We start from the raw sequence: 17,907 nt of genomic DNA on the forward strand, positions 1-17,907 counted from the left end.
GGGAGAGCCGCCCCGGGGGGTGTGTATATGTGTGTATATGTGTATGAGTGTATATATGTGTGTGTTTGTGCGCAGTCTGCTGTCCGTGAGGGCCGCCTCGCCACCTGATTTTAGGTTTCTAACTGCATTTACGTGTGTCGTGTTGGGGAAGTGTTGGTGTCAGTCCCAGAGGTCTCAGGCCCCTGAAGCAGAACGTAGGTTTGTTCTTAAACCAACCGTGCTTCACCATCATACATCTTTCACTTCGGTTTGCTTCAGGAAGTGTATAGGAAAATTACAAGGAAAACAGAGGAGAATGAAGAGTGTTAGCTTTGAGGAGCCGTAATGCCTGATGTTGATTTCTGCATAACTGGCGAGTGAAGGTTCCATTTCTGGTGTGATTTGTTCCCCCATTGTAGCAATCTAAACTTTTCTCTCGGGAGAGCTGGTGAGGAAATCCAGCAGGCAACATGTTTGTCTTGGTATTCAGGTTCCTCTCTCTCTGGCATGCTATGTTTCATAAATAAGTAGCTAGATTTTCACTTTCTTATTGTGTCATTAGTGTTACCGGAGGCACCTTATGTTTCTTCACACATCTATTATTATAATTTGTTTCCTTATATAATTGTTTCTGGGAAATTATAAGCATTAGCATGCCTCAAGGATTTGAAGATACAATAATGCAGAAGAATCCTGCCTGGTAAATTTTGAAATATATTGACTTTTGAATTCCTAAATGACCTGTTTTGAATTACAATAACGAGTCACCAAAAAACAAGCAGGAATATATTATCTTGTATAGGGTCAGCTGTATGGGTGTGGGAATTTGAGAAGTGTTTGTACAACCTTCTTTGGAGACCTTTGATGTAGGCAGAGCAATCCCCCTACATAACTTACTTGTATGCTCATTAAGAAACACTTTGCAGCTGTAAGGACAATAATACACTTGAATTCTTTCTACTGTAATTTGAAGCCAGTTTCATTCACAACAGTAAATGGTTTGGGGAACAGCTTATTTCTGTTTTCCTTAAAAGTGATTCTTCTGCTTTGTTTTGCAGGGGGTATGTGTGTTATTTTTTTAAATTGCATCTCCTCTTTTTTAACTTAAATATTCCCAGTTACTTTAATATTTTTTTCTATATTTTGCATTTAAGCTCAGATCATTCTTGATTCTCTTCTCTGAATTAATTCATTCCAATCAGTTCATATGTTTGACTCGATTTGAAGGGAAATATTTAAAACTGGATAGACTACTCCAGCTGAGTTCTAAACAGTAGTAAGTAAGTAATAAGGATGATTTATGTCCTCTCAAAGCTTTACATCTGTTCACCCATCCTGGTATGGGTGGTAGCCTTTGGCATATTTACCTTCTGTTCCAACTTAGACTCTAGGTCTTTTCTGCACTATAACCTAGTAAAATATCCCCTTCCAGTTGATTATTCTGTCCTAAATTGAAGATCTTGCTTTTATCCTTATTAAAGTGCCCTTCCTGGTTGGTTGTTTGCTTTTTTGTTGGAGCTTTTTGTTTGTTTTGTTTTAAAAACCCAAAACACCACAGTGCAAACTTTTCTGATTAGTTAAGACCAGATTAGAATTCAGAATTTTCTTCCATCATGTTTTCATTTTGTTGCAGCTTGCTGCCATCTGTAATATTAAGGAAACAGTTACTTAGGAGGGTCCTCTCTGAACTTTCAATGGCCTACATAACTTCTTGATTATATTTTCTGCATGACCTTGCAGCCAAGATGAAAAGTAGTGTCAGTTTAATATTAAATTGGACCTTTGCCATAAACTAAATCCTTATCACATAGGGAGGTACATTTTCTAACTCTTAATTAGGACAAGCCTGTGTACTTTCAAGGCTAGCAGGAAGCAATATTCCAAGCTTGTCTTTTGCTGTTTGATCTTTAGCAGCAGCATGTTTATTCCTTAGCTGTCCAAAGCACAGAGCACCCTGAAATAGATGTGGGGAAGCCTGTCCTTAGTAAATAGGATTTGAAAATATATTTGGGCCACACAGTAATGCCCATCTTGGCTCCTTTCTCCTTCCCTTGCATCCCCTTAGTTTAGCTTATCTGAGCCTTCAGTCCTTCACAGGGCAAGAAGATCACAGCAAGAAGCTCTACTCTGCTTTTGACACCTTGTACTACAGAGCATTTTCCTCATTCACCAGATAGAATTTTAAAAAATTTATAAGCTAAATACAAAATCCCTTGTGTAATATGCCACAGCTGTCTCTTACTTTGGACTTGACTTTTTTTCTTTGCATGTCACTGTAGTGTTTGAGCATTTTCCTGGTGTGTAAATTAGATCTGTATGACAGTATGTTAACGGAAATTCATCACTCTTTACAGTTCTTCCTCAGGAGGTTTTCTTTCCCTGCTAATGGAGGCTGCCTTGAGCTGCACAGAAACTCAGCACAGCAGAGAATCTTTTCTCCTTTTCTCAGCCTGCCTGTCTTTAGCTTCATGGTAGCACAAACTAGAAAGCATTTGGTGTCACACACTTACTCTCTCTAAACTCCCAGCTTTTGCATGATGTGACAAGAACTGGGAGGAAAAGGGGGTCTCCTAAAAGTGTTGTGTTTTCTTGCATCTTCAGAAGAAGACTGAAACTGTGTAACTGCTAAAATTCTACAGGAAAAGAGAACAGGAAAGGAAAAGTTTACTTTCTCAACTGCTTTATCTATCTTGAAGTGTTGCAGTGAGATTAAGGAACTCCTTAGTGTAGTGACAATCACATCTAAGGTGGACATCCATATGTTCCTTATTAAAGCCCACAGTTATATAGGAACATATCTGTTAGGGGTGGAACAATTCTACCTCAATGACCAGGTTTTCTTTCCATTAAGCTTAAGAAAAACCTTGATTCACCATATATTTTCAGCCTTTGTGCATGGTTCTTGAATCTCATTGTAACGTGCTTTAAATTGCAGTAGGCTTTTATTCTTTGCAATTACTTTGAATAGATTTCTGAAATTTTTTTAAAATAAGGACTAACTTTGTGTAGCGACAGGTTTTGGAGACACTGAAGAATTTAATTTTTTATTCTGCTGGTACATTGAATGAATATGTAACTTGTAATAACTTTGAGATGGACAAGACATTTCTACTAACTATAATTTGTGGTAGTTTGATGCTACAGCTCACAAGTGCTGTTACGCTCTTGCTTTAAAGTTTGCTCCCTTCATCTGTTTTCTTTTATATTGGTAATATTGTAGAGGTGTTTTTATTCTGTTGTTTGTACTATGCTTGTGGACTGGAATACTTAATCTTAGATGCTGCAATTTAGGAATGAAGTGATCAATTGAAAGTAGTCCAGAGATTATTAAAAACACCAATCTTTTTTTTTTTCTTTCTTTCTTTCTTGTGGAATTAAAAGCAATACTTAGAAAACCCCAGAATTTTCGTATTTTTGAAACAAAAGGGGAGAAAGCAGACTTTGAATACCTGAAGTTGTGACAGGGAGCACTGACAGTAACTTTGTAGTAAAGAAAGGCTCAGCTGAGTGCAAGGAAAATCTTCATGAGAAGGTGACACACTGAAGCAGGAGCCCTGGTGAGGTTAAGGAACATCCTCACTGGAAGTTTTTAAGACCACTTTGGAGGCTGTCTAGATGTGGGTTGGCCTCACAGTGGAAGGCTTGGGCGAAATGTTTGGTTGGGGTAGTTTCTAGCAGTTCCTATGAATATTTTAATAACTTGTCATACAGTCAGGAGCTTGCAAATTATTTTTTTTTGTTTGTAAGTCATTGAGCTGAGACACAGTAGCTTTCCCAATTGTGTTCCATCAGTCGAAAATTCAAAGAAAATAATTTAATTGTTTTGGTTTAGACTGAAACAATAATGATGATTAATTATGATAACTACCTTGGTATTCATGATGATGTCCCAGTATATGCATGGTTAGGTATCACAACCCTGATATTCTAGCTTTATAATGAGTTAGCGAACATAACCTCTGTTTTTTTCATGTTCTAGGAGTTGTCTTTGTTATGGTTATAGTTTATGACTAGTGTGTTGCTTTTGCTGACTGGCTCCAGCATTTGCCATTTTGAGAGAAATCAAAATTGATTATACTGCTAGATACAGTTGATAAGATGCAGAAACGTGAATAGTAAATTTAAGAATATACTGAAGCTAAGTGTTTTTCTTCTTACTAACACTGCATTCATTTAACGTATTTCTGAAGCGCAAGAAATCTTAGTTCTTCTCTTTTCTCCCATCTTCATAAATATTATATTTGGGAGTTAGAATTACTGCTGTAGGGAAGACATTTATTACAATAAGTTCTTGAAGTTTTTTTTAATGAATATAATGTAGCTGAACTGTGTATTTGGAAGAACATGCATTTATAGCACAGATGACTTAAACTTGTTTTTCTTCTGGAAAGTAATCTAGTTTTTCTGCATCATATAACTAGTGATTACTCTGTTACAAGGAAAGTATTTTAAGCTAAATTAAATCAAGAGTATGCTAATCTAGATACTTTTGGTATCTTATGTAGAAAACAAGAGGCAAACTTAGGCAATTATTTATTAATATAGGCTAAATAATACTCTTCTTTCTTATTTTAGGGACCTGTGGAATTTAAGAATCTCTCTCCTAAGAAAATTTGCTGCTTCTACAGCTTTCCATCTTAGTGTGCACTCAATTTCACTTGAAATACCTATCTGAAGAAATTAAGAGTAGGCGAGGTGTAATTGCCCTTTAAAAATGTTAAAAGTTCAGCATTGTGTAACAGCTGTCAAGATACCCAAGAAAAAGCCGTATATTTGTGACATGTGCTATAAACAGTTCGAAACTCCGTCAAAATTAGCTAGGCATTATCTCATACATACTGGTCAAAAGCCATTTGAATGTCATGTATGCAATAAAACATTTAGGCAGCTAGTCCACCTGGAGAGGCATCAGTTAACCCATAATCTGCCTTTTAAGTGTATTGTTTGTTACAGAAACTTCAGAAATGTAATCACTTTCTTAAAGCATCAGCAGCTTCATAATGAAAATTATGAGAGTGATACAAAGGAAGCAGAAACCTATGTGAATTCTGAGGAAGACAGGGCTGCTTGTGGCACATTTCATTGTTCTGTGTGCTGGAAACCTTTTACAACTGAAGAGAGATGGATGCTGCATCAGTGTCTCAAGTCAGATCACCTACATGGTGCCAGAAGGAGAAAGAAGAAAACTCACACTTGTGGATCATGTAACAAGACATTTCCATCAAGATCCAAGCTAGAAAGACACATCCTTATTCACACTGGCCAGAAACCTTTTAAGTGTTCTTCATGTGGCAAATCTTTCAGACAGTCAACACACTTGAAAATTCATCAGCTCACACACACAGAAGAAAGGCCTTTTCAGTGCTGTTTTTGTCAAAAGGGATTTAAAATACAGAGCAAACTCATGAAGCATAAACAGCTCCATGCCAGAAATAAGACTTTCCACAATATTGTATGCAAAGCAAAGGCTCTTAAATATCCCAGACCACACAACCTGTTGGAAGGAAAGAGGGATAGTTTTGAGAATGCTGACACACACAAGTCACAGGAGAATGACCCACATGATGTGCACTCAATTTATATTGTACCCTTTCAGTGCCCAGCATGTGAGCAGTGTTTTGAAACAGAGCATGTTCTAAAGTTGCACAAATGTTGTTATTCAAGAGACAGCAGAAGTTCAAATAATGGTACAACAGCATGCAGACACACAGTCAACAGGAAAAATAAGACCCTGATGAAACTGAAGCATACTGGAGGAAAGGCAACAGATTTTTCTCTGGGTGACAGAAAAAAAATAAAATCAGGTCACGTTAGAAGTCCTGACCTGGTTGCACCTAGAGATCAGCGTTGTGATCAGCATGTGTCCACTAAACCGTCCAAGGATTGCCAGAGCAGGCATGACATGCACAAGTCAGTTTGTAATCAGATGAAAAGAACGTTTGCTGTGCCATTATCTTGGCAAGAGTACCCACAACCTCCTGACTTGGGCAGTAATTTAAAAGGTGTGCTTCCTGGTGAAAGCATGTTAAACGTCGATGATTCACTGGATAATAAAGATGATGCTTTTTATGGTTCATCAAATGATAGTTTCTTTGATAAACCAGAAGTACTTCACTGTGCTTTAACAGTTTCTGCTAAAAATATACATAACAGACACAAAGTGTGTAAATGTGACAGATGTGAAAAAATTTTTCCATCTTCATCCAAACTTCAAAGACATTATCTTATACACACAGGACAAAAGCCCTTTGGCTGTAATGTTTGTGGGAAGACATTTAGACAGTCAGCTCACTTAAAAAGACATCAGCTCACCCATACTGAAAAGAGACCCTGTAAAAGCCCCGTTTGCCAGGTAGAATTTGAAAACCTGAACAAACTTTTCAATCATCAGGGAGATAACACTGCATTTAAGTCTTCTCAGCCTGTGGGTTATTCAGGTTACTCTCAAACACCTTCACAGGCATCTGGCTTTCAAGAATTTGAGCTGATTCAGTCAAACCAAGCAGCTGAAATCAAAGTTGAAATCGAGTCAGGGGACTTTGCTCTTGACACCAGCAGTAGAAACCCACAGCCATATTTGTGCAGTAAATTGTTGGAAACGGAGCAAAGCTGTTACAGCTATTGGCATGATTTTTCTGAAGGTACTGAAAAAAGTGAAGTTGTTAACAAATTGTATCAATGCAGTATCTGCTTTAAAACTTTCAAATCTCCTTCTAAGCTTGAAAGACATCACCTAATGCATGCTGGACAGAAGCCATTTGAATGTTTAGTTTGTGGAAGAAAATTCAGACAGGCCCCACATTTGAAAAGACACCACCTTACTCACTTTAAAGAGAGCTTAAAGTTTAGTTCCACTGAGGAACAAGCAGAGAATGTATTAGTTTTATCAAAACTGGATAATGTCCTATGAAACCATATTTTTAAATTTTTTGGTTGCGTAATTATAAAAGACTTCCCTTAGGCCAAACAATTAACCGAAGGGGATCATATTTCCTGTTACAGAGATGACGTGGTGAAGTTAATTTACTGTCTTCAGAACTGTCTACTTGATACAATTTTTGAGATACTACTGTTGAGCTGTTTTTTAAAAATGCAGCAAGCCCACAAATACACTCTTTGCATTCGCTTTGGCTAAATTAGTTTATAAATATGCATTTGTATTGTATCAATAGTGTTGCAGCAATCTGCAGAGTTCCACAAATAAGATAGTTTAAAAGTTTTACCTTTTCCCATATAGTATTTTGTGTTCAGTGATAACTATCAGAAAAGTAAAGACAAAAAGGTAATTTTGAGAATAAGGAAAAAGTCCTTTTAGTTTCTTCTGGCTCCCCATATGTTGCAAGCAAAGGACACTTGCTGTATTTATCCTGTACTTTAAAAAAAAAAAAGGTTATTTTTAGATAAAAGACACAAAAAAAGAAGAGAGCAGAAAAAGGGGAGAAAGTTTAATGAGAAGAATGTTGATGTGACATTATAGAACGTTCTATTTTCTATAGGATAGGGAAAAATAACTTCTTTGTAATGTGCTTGGAGAGCTATACATGAGGAATTAGATCATTTCCCTTTTTATATAAAATACATGGAGACAATGCTAGAATATTGGATTTATAATCAATTAATCCATGTTACCACTTCATTAACTCCACTTCCTTATAAATCCCTTGCCTTCTCTAGCATTTTTGGCCAATTCATACTTCACTGAGCTATTTTTGTGTAAGAAAAGAAGACAAGAAATTAGCATTAACATTACAAATGGGCTTACTATCTGTTCAGTCTCCTTTCCTTCTAGCATACATAGTGAACCAGTAAAAGAAATGTTCTCTAAGATGTGATAATAACTCAGATGAGCAGTTTTGTCAGGAAGTCGTGTTCTCATTACATTAAAGAGACTGAAAATTACTTTTAGCTGAAATTAAGTAATTCTGATTTTGTATTAATAGAATCTGTAGTTACACTTCCTGGTAAGTAGACAGTTTTGCCCATTGTGCCAATGGAGCTGGCCAGAAGTGTAAGTGCAGTGCAGCTTCATACATTACGAACAAGAATGAAGTTTGTTTCTTCTTTTTTTCCTCTGAAGAAACTACCTTTTAGGATACTTCCTTTGTTATGCAACTTTTGAATAGTTGAAACCGGAAGTTCTTAATCTTATTTCTAAATTAACATATCTGTAAGATACATGACATTGTTTTCAGTATTTAAATAGATCCATATTTATTTAAGTAAAATGAGGGTTGATTTTTTTTATTTTTGAAGTGGCATGAACTTTGTAGTACTTGGTGAATTCATATTCATGAATTCATGAAGTGAAGGGCAAAATTATTTTCATACATGTTATTCTTTTCCATTTTCAGCAAGAATAAAACCAGCAAAAATACTTGGAAACAAGTCTGTAGTTACTATGCTTTTTGTATGACAGACAAATTCAGTACATTAATAATGACTTTAGTTATATATTGAGATTTTTTTCTCCCTATGTGGATTGTTTCATATTGAAAGACAAAATGCTGTATAAAATGTTTTGAAAGCATATTGTAGAGCTCTTTTAAAATACCTGTAATAAACTATTTTATTTATATTGTACTTTCATTGTGTGTTTTATGTGAAAACCAGAGTTTTGAAACTATATAACATCCATTATGTAGAAAAGACTGTGAATCAAAATAACTAACTTTAAATGTTAGAACAATAGGTTTGGTTTCAGATTTTGTTATAAAATATAAATATGTTTAAAGATAATAACATCTTTCTTAAGGAGTTAGTAATTTAAAAATGCAATGAGAAGTTTTGTTTAGAGAACAAAATTTTCATGTTTTGAAAATACCAATTTTAGTAAAATGAAGGGAATATAATACAAAAAGATATTTTTGAGGGATGAATAGACATTTGCAGGAAGTGTTACTGTCTGATTAATTTGGAAAGTAATGAAGTCTTTGGGCTTGGATTTCAGAGCCACAATGTCTATCTGGCTCTCCATCCCATCATAAAAAGTTTTGTGTCAGTATAAATTCATGATTTTAGGGGAATTATTACATAAGCTAGCTAGAAAGGGGTTAAATGGTTTCTAAGAGTCAGGAGAGAAAAAAACCTGAGGTTGAAATCCTGTGTCTTGCAGTTAACTGTAAAATTCTTCAAGTATCTTTGAGAATTTGAGTTAGAACAGTTTTTTCTGTATTCACAATAACATTTTTTGTTGTTCATTAGTATGTCAGTCATTTTCCATAATGCTTCAAGGCAAGTTCAAGCCATCAATCTTTTAAGTATCTTTGGTGGCAGAAACATTGCCTGTGGTTTTGTTAGAATGAACTGATGGCTAATACTTACAATCTGATAGTACTGAAGTAGTGGGGTTTTTTGAGACTGTGCAGAACCAAAGCATATTCTGCAGAGGAAAGCAGTGGGTCCTCTTGTGTTAACAATGAGCTCCTGCTGAGGAGAACTTCTCCAATAGCATGGGTTTAGCACTGAGGTTGTTCTATGTGGAATAGAAGAAGGGTCAAATATTTTAAAACAAGCAGAAAAAGGTAAAAGGGATTTTTTTGAGGACAAATTATGCAACTGCAGTACTAACTGATCACATCATCCATTTTCTGTCTAGAAGATGTGGCTATGGATACCTTTAAAATATTTGTGCTGCACTATCATTGCAGCGTGTCACAAATGAGTGTTTTAGGTGGCTCAAAGAATCACTGGCAAAGGTATTGTCAAAAGCAGGTTTAATGTAAAAGTGAAAGCACAACAAACTGTTGGCAACGTTCACTCTACTACTTATTAGGTGGTTAAAGCACACAGACAAAAATCAAACTAAAATCTAAAATACATCAATCTATAACTAAAATCAACCTAAAATGATCTCTGTGGAGGCTGGTGATGGAAAAGGGGTAAGGGTGGGAAAGGGTAAGGATAAAAGAAATGAGGGGGACCCTCCCACTGAGTCACAAGGTTCAGAGGAGAGACCCTTGCCAAGCTTAGCCCCAGATTTGACCAACAGTTTAGGCCTAAAGTAACAGCACTTAGCAGCACTTAATTTAAACAATTTACCAAAGATTCTATAGAATTTATATAGCACTACAGTAACTCACAAATTTAACATACTTAAGAATCGAAGAGTAGCATTCATAGTATATTTGCTGTAGTATATTCACACTCGCACGCACACAGAGACCTAAAGGAGTATGTTCAAGGTACATACTGGTGAAAAACTTCCTTCAAGTTCAGTGAAGTTCTCATGCCAGATGCCATTGCATCTTCTCAATGGGCAAAGAGCTGAGCCTTGAGGAGTGGGGGTATCAGCCCAGGCTCTGGCAGCAAGCAGTGTGCAGCGCAGTCCTCAGAGTATAGCAAGCCTGAGAGCTCAGCAGCTGAGAGCCGTCCCACTCCAAGGGCGAGTGCTGGTTGAAGCCCACTGTGGTTCAGGAGAGCTCCAAGGGTCTTACTTAGGACTGCTGTTTCTAGGGTTGCTAGAGAGTTGACTTCAGTCATAGTTATTTTCCATCCTGGATGCAATTCAGCTCAGTAACTTTCTTTGAAAGTTTGGTAACAAAAAATTGTTCCACTTGCATTGCTATGCAGGCAAGAAAAATAAGGTTCCAAGGCTGTTCATTAAAAAAACAGGAGCTTGTTAGACAACGTAAGTTCCTGGGAAGAGACAGTGTTTCTGATAAGCTCAAGAGGAGCTCAGCCCCTGTGCTGCTCGCCAAGGCCGAGGCCCGAGGAGCATTTCTGAGATCATAGTGTGGCCTGAGGTGTGTGTGGGTGGCAGCTGTACCCCTACACAAGGTTTGCAGAAAGTCAAAACATACATATATAAATATTCCTTTATATGGCCACAGAAAAAATCAGAAGGGAAAAAAAGCAATAATAAACCACAGAAAAACTGTTTAATCACTGTAACTACTTTTCACTGTATGCTGGGTTTCTCACTCAGCTGTGGTCTGCTCTCACACACCCAGAGCCAACAAGAAAAATTAGTGAGGCAAATGGGAGAGAGAAAAAAGAAACTTAATTGGAGTTAATGACACCTTAGGCTTCAAACTGAGATGCTGGATCTAATGTTTAGTTTTCCTGGCTGCCTCCTAGTATAAATGTAAAACTCCAAAAGTCATAATCTCTCAATAGTAGCTCATTTGAGCAACACTTACCTAAGTACAGTTGGATGACTCTTAAATCAATAAAGACTATGGATTCGGTCCATCTTGTAATGATGTTGAAAATTCCCAGACCTCCTAAATAACTAAAGTGGTAATGGTTCATATTCCTAACACAAGGTTTTGTGGATCTTTAAAGTGTAAGTTTTAACTTAATAGCCTGGTTTTATGGTCTGATGGCTGTGGATGAGATGTGTCTGAGAGGCAGTTATCATAAGGAAAATTGAAATTACAGAAGTGACTTTTCTGTGCTCTCCCATAATGTTCTTTCTCCAGGTTAAGAAAATAAGTTGTATTTTTTCATATAATGACTAGTTCTGTCAAGAAGCTTTTAAACTGCATTTTTTTTAGCATCTGTTAAAAAAGTGAATCTTCAAAGTCCATGCAAGTGAAGGAGAAATCAGTCTTATGACAACAAAATCACTCATAAATTAATTGATATCTCCTTGTTCAGAAACTATTGTTTTAACATGAAAGTGTCATTATGTCTATGCTGAGTTATCGTGGGTCTCTGAATGCTGTTTTACTTCTGTTCTCTGCCATTCCAGTTCCTGACTGCTCCCATGATATCCTAATGTGTGGCTTGACTGTTACACACTTGACATGATTGGATATGTGGCTGAAATTTTTCCTCTTCACTGGAGTCCTTCCAGTGTCCCTGGTGCCAATCGGTATGGATCTGTGAAACCCCATCTGTGACTTCTAGTCCAAGAGTCATGGAGCTGGTTGTTGCTCATGTGCTGTCATGGCATGTGAAGTAGTGCCTGAGGATGTGAGTGCAGGAAGATGTGAGAAGCTGACTGGAGATGATGTAGACAGACCATGGCCTGTCATTCTCCACTCGAAGTCATTTGGGTGTGTAGGGTACTAAGAACACATGGATATGGTGACTGTCCAGCTTTGCCTGTGGCATTGGAATGTACCTTGCTGACATAGTGAAGAAGGGGAAACAGAATTATGTGGCCACTGCTATGTAAAATAGTAAAAGACTGTTCCTAAACTAAAGAAGCCAGCAATGCATGGTGTCTCCCCTTTGTACTGCTAATGCACTGCACTCAAATCCTATTGGCATGAAGAAGAACACTATCTGGATGCAAAGTGGCATTATTTTATCTGTGCATTTTTTTGAGTTTTAATCCCTAGTATGTGTTTACAGAAGTAGCTTGCTGAACTACAGAAAATCAGATGATTTCCTCAATTTCTATTATTTTGTTCTAAGATGATCCTGAAAACACAGTAGAGAGATTCCTGTTAGTGACAATACAGTCCTACTAAATGAAGTAGAAATCTGCTAAACTATCTAGACACCTCAAGTGTAGCAGCCAATTTGAGGATAATTTTTAAGATTAAAAAATGTTAAGATTTTTTCATGACACTGAGAGCAACCTTGGATTAGTATCTTGGAAACCTTGTTTGCTGTAGTGTACTAGATCTTGTATTTTATACTTTGGGTCTAAAAAATAGCAGGTACTTGGGTGGTGAGAATAGCTCCAGAGGAGTTCCCTCTGATACTGAATAATGTGTCTGATGCTAATGCAATTAGCAGAAGAAAAATGTCTGTTTGCTAATAAGCTAAAGTGATTTGCTGAGTAATATTGTCATTTATATTACAGTAGAAGGGTTTTGTCAGTAAAAGGAATTATTAAAAGTCAAAACATTATTTTTTGGTATTACACTGATGTGAAGTTGCTGGTTTTAGTAGGTGTTCTGTTTTATTGCCATTTTATACTCCTTTAAAACCCTGACATGCTAATGGAAATGTCTAGCAAAAACCTAGAAAATCTAGAGAAAAGCAAGGATGAAAGCTTTAGGAGACTGGAGCTAGCTCTCAGCATCTTAGAATTCCTTGAGTTTATTGCTGCATATCAGATACGTTACAGTTTCGTCTGCATTCTGTATTTTTTTTCTTTATTGTGAGGAAAGAGATGTGATCAAAAATGTACTTTTACAATGATGCTGCAATAGACCCAAATTTCTATAGCACTTCTCATGCCAACACTTGCAGAAAGGAAATTATTTGCCTTAAAATATCATTTCAGTGATGAAATTCCTCCATGAAACAGATTTATTTCATATTCATTTTTTCCACATAGAAACTTCATCACATAAAAGCCTCTCGTGGGATTTTTAGCAAATATTGCTAGAGCCTTTCTGACCACTGGTCTCAACTTCTTATCACTGTTCTGCCTCAGCTGGCAGAAACCTAGCTAAAAGTCTCTGAAGAGAATTAGAATAGTCCAGAGTCTGGTCTAACTTGAGCTGTTACCCAAATGTGAGCCCAGCAACAGAAAGCTAAGAATGACACAAAGTCTCCTATTTTACCATCTCCTTCACTAGAGGCACTGCTTGCTATTCTGGGATATAAAAGCAGCTGGGTTGCTGAATTAACCATATTTTCCTCTAGTCATGAGCTCAGAATATCCATTGAAGTTACTGTAACTTCTGCACAAAAATCAAGGGCAGTACATTGGCCAGAATGTGTGCTAAATAAATATTTACACACAAATCAGAATGCTACTGATGGCTTCTTTACACTTTAAAATTCTAAATATTTTAAGAAGCATCTGTTACTAAACCAAGGCATCATTTTTGAAAGTACCCATATTTACTGAGTGGAAGTACACATATTTAATGAGATGAACACAGTGACAAAAGTCTTGGACTAGAAGAATGCACATAAACAAAATAGTAAAACCAACGTGACATGATTGAATTAAAGCTGTAATGAACAGACTGAACATTTAGTTTATATGAATATTAACTGCTATGAAGGATGAGTTATAACCACAGCAATATCCCCCTGTCATTGTGCCTAAGTTTTTTACATGTTAAAGGATTGCTCTAATCTTTTTTGAGAAGCTTTTCCAAATTTTATTTACCTGAAAGCGGGTTTAAATCAATATATTTCTTCTATAATTTCAAGAGGTAAGAGACACGGAGATTTCAGATCTTCTTTGCTTAATGTACATATTATTCTATTTATATGGCATTCATCCCCTCATCCCTTTCAAAAACTTATTTCATGTAACTTTGCAAGAAATATTTCAAAATATTGCATATTCATAGTCACTTTCTTCCTTTGGTTAGAAGAAAACCTGTGTGTGCAAGTTGGTATATATACATGATGACACTTGTAATTCTCATATGTGGAGATTTCGGTTTCAAAGCTTTTCAGAGGGATGCCTCTTGAAAAATCGCATGTGTATGTGCAGAAGTCAATAAACTAAGACAAAAGCTGATTTTAAAGTGATGTGTTCTCCAAAGCTTTACAGGCTTGCTTCACAGAAAGCGTACCCAACATATGGCTTAGTGTCACTCAGGCTGAGATTCATCTGCCTTACATTAAGGTGTGCAGCGTGCAGGTAGGTGTTTCCCCGAAGCTAAGGGTGCACATGTAGTATAATGTAATGATATTAGGCCAGGTAAAACATTGCCATACAGCAGTGAGATGCACCCCAGATATTTTGACCTCTATCCTGAGAAGTATAGTTCTATTAAAAACACCTGAACCACCTCAATATGTGAAGTTGCGCACAAAGAAAGCACATTTCAGCCATCAAAACTTAGCTGGCTTTGACTTTCTGCATACAGAACGTGGCTGTCAGAACAATCATGGCTCGCTTTGGAAAAGGGAATGTAGATTTCCCTTGGCCTCTAAGTTATGTAATGCAAGGGCCAAGAAACACTAAGGGTATCCAGTACATGCACAAAGGAGAAAAAACTACTGTTGAAAGGGGAAGTACAGACACAGTCAATGATTTGGGAAGGAAGAAGTATCTCTTATCTCTCAGGTCCCAGTGTCTCTATCAAGAAGCAGTTGAGGCCAAAGACTCAACAGCATTGGTCATGCACTGGAACTTTATGTCTAGCTTGACACTGTACAGATGGAGCAGCAGTAAAACAACCCCTGGATGGGAGAGCATGGAGCAGTACAATGCTGTCTGTCAGTGAGCTGCTTTTCTGTTTTATGAGAGTAGTGTTAGCATGCCCTCAGCTATGAGGGAACAGAGTCTCCACCCTGGAAAGCAGGTTTTGATATCTTCAATTCCATCTTATGTCAGGGGAACGTTTGTTCTGCTCCCCTGGCCACCAGGACAGGTGACAGTAGAGCCACCCTAACACCCCAGATCAAAGAGCCAGGAATAGTCACTGCAGCGACCAGGCTGAGGCACATGGGAAAACATCTGTCCCAGCACAATGCTTGCTTGGAGGAGAAAAGTCAGTTGTCCAACAGACAAGATGCCTATTCATAAGTTTGGAAGAATTTGATGACTAGCATGGGTAAGATAATGCCATTTTGCACCCTGAGTTCAGTGCTGGTATTTTTTACCTGCTTTGGAACAAAACTTTCCCACCAGAGTTTACAAAGGTGCAAGATGATATCCATACAGAGTCTGCATCTCAGTGCAGGGGTTATTTATGTCTAAAAAGCTGAAGGCTAAATCTCTGTGTGAAAGAGAAGCAGTCAAAAATGAGCAGTCAAAATTTTTTTATTAGAAGTATGTAGTGACAAACAAAATCAATCAATGTTGGAAATCTTTATCTATGAATTGTCTGGAGTTTTCATTTCTAGGAATTAGTATTTTCCGTGACTCTACACAGAAATAATCTAAAAGGTAGAAAATAGACAACATAGAATCAACCCCTGCTGATTATCACTAGGTACTTCCTGTTCTAGTGGAACTGGGCTCAGGAGAGTATAATTGAAATAAAAGCAATGGCCAGCTTACTGATGACCTTGGCTTACACAGTTTACAAAGAAAAGGAGAAAAGCATATTTTTCCTGGTTACAACAATACAGAAGGGAAAGCATCCAAAACAAGAGGAACTAATTAAGCAAGAAAGCAGCATAGAATATAAATTGACCAGGACTGTATGCAGCCTAGAAATGAATAATAGTCTTGAAAACTGCATCTACTCAAATATGTGGCTTTTAAATAATACATGTCTTCATGAATGAATTAACAGGTTTTTGAAAGGAGTATTTGATTTTCTTGACATGTTAAACCAATGAGTATAGAAAGATGGAGAACTTCAGAGAAGGCTGCCGGGATGATGGGGTACAGGGTTTTATTTCTCCTCAATTACAAAGGAGTTTGGAGTGGAAAGTGTCAGATGTGCCTCCACCCTGGGGGAAACTGAGCATATAGGCATTCAAGAGACCAGTCTTAATAGACAGTTGTGAGCTGGGGTGAGATTCACAGATGGCGACAAAGGTACAACACTGGGTGTCATTATGCTTGGTCTCACCACAGTTCTTTAAAGGTTCCCCTTCTCTTGAGGATGAAAGTAATGTATTTTTCCAAAACACTAATTTATACTTTTGCTACTCATTTGTAGTCCTACTGTCCCAGCACTCTCTAAATAAACAATACCCTGTACAGAGAAAAAATTAAGATATTATTTATAGGAAGGGGATCTTTATCACTTTATTTGACATTTTCACTGAGGGATGTGATCATATTGCCTAACATTAGGCATCTAATATTAGTTTCTGGTATCAGAAACTCCTTCAGAGAATGAGAGCACTTAGATTAGTTCTGATTTGCCCTTTGGAAGGACCTCTGTTGCCACATTGACCGTAGTGAGATTTAAGACAACTGACCTCCTCACTGGGACACACAAATGCCAAAAGTTAGCTAATGGGGAGTCTTCCTTGAGGTTTCATAGCTTTGATAACATATGGAAATTTGTGGGTTTTGACACAGGCCTGTTGATGCATCATAAGCAGGTGGTTTAGGTTAGCCTTGCAAGGCTGTTCTAGAAAACTTCCAAATTTTTTTACAAAAAATTTGCATTTGCCTCTCCTAATCGTCCCATTGTAACACAAATCAAACTTCTGGCTTCCATCTGAAAGCCAGTTTCAGCAGCTTTCCTATTTTCCGCCTATATTTATAGGTAATGAACTTACATTCCTTTTTCCTTTTTTTATCACTATTTTATGGCTTCAATTTCAATCCTTTTTATTTACAAAATTTGCTACTGGTACTTTTGTAACTTTTTCATTTTACTAGTTTTCATCTTTCTGGATCTTCTAAAGTAAAGGCATGCAGTAGGCATATTTATTTGAATGCAGCCATTGTCTGATCCTATTCAAGGTACTGTCATTACTTTTCCCATTCCCATTGTACATTCTAATTCAACTTCAAAAAGAATATTTAGTTTAACCTCTGCTTGAAGAAATGAAATGGAGATCACCTTGATATCAAAACAAAGGAGGTCATCTTCAAACAGACTTCAATGGGACCTGCCTGGAAGTTTAAAGTACTCAAGTGGCAGGTGCTGGATAATGAGCCCAGAAACAAAGCACAGTAACTTCCCCAGGGAGTCTGTTAATTTCCTCCTTAATTAATCTGTTTAGCAAATAGAAAGTTAATTGCAAACCATTCTAAAGCATTACCAAACTGTTGACTTCCTTGAGCATACAATTTTTCCATTGTACCTTTGCCTTTCCTCCACACATTTCAAGAGATTCACAGAGTATTCTGAGTTGGAAGCAACCCATAAGGATCATCTAGTCTAACTCTTAAGTAAATGGCCTTAATTACGGGCCTGTGAATCGGACAGAGCACTCACCCACGCTCGGGTCTCGGTGGCAACTGTTTGATGTTACAGAGAGCGTGGTTTTTTCCACGTTAGATGGACAGAAAGCTCTACCCTAAGTGATACATAAAACAGAAGGAGTCCTCCTAAGCGGATTTACTGGGCGTTGGAAGGCTGAATGTGGCAGCAACCCCTGCGCTGACAGCCTCCGTCACTTCTTCCCTCAGCCTTTCAACACTGA

The 17,907-nt window shown here is 37.3% G+C and overlaps 1 protein-coding gene across 3 annotated transcripts in view; it reads left to right on the top strand.

The window, feature by feature from the left end:
• The window catches only part of ZNF770 (zinc finger protein 770), an 18,605-nt gene extending 10,046 nt beyond the window's left edge, over nucleotides 1-8,559 (top strand). For 2 of the 3 annotated variants that reach the window (XM_017741787.1, XM_017741789.1), the window contains one exon: nucleotides 4,555-8,559. In XM_017741787.1, the coding sequence (XP_017597276.1) occupies nucleotides 4,694-6,889 (2,196 nt within the window). In that variant the 5' untranslated portion in view covers nucleotides 4,555-4,693 and the 3' untranslated portion in view covers nucleotides 6,890-8,559. Of the gene's footprint in view, nucleotides 20-4,554 lie in introns of all 3 variants that reach the window. The other variant, XM_017741788.1, reaches the window with a different exon arrangement.
• The last annotated feature ends 9,348 nt before the right edge of the window (nucleotides 8,560-17,907 follow it).

This window comes from Corvus brachyrhynchos, unplaced genomic scaffold (assembly GCF_000691975.1).
Source record: "Corvus brachyrhynchos isolate BGI_N302 unplaced genomic scaffold, ASM69197v1 scaffold115, whole genome shotgun sequence".
Taxonomy (NCBI): Eukaryota; Metazoa; Chordata; class Aves; order Passeriformes; family Corvidae; genus Corvus; species Corvus brachyrhynchos.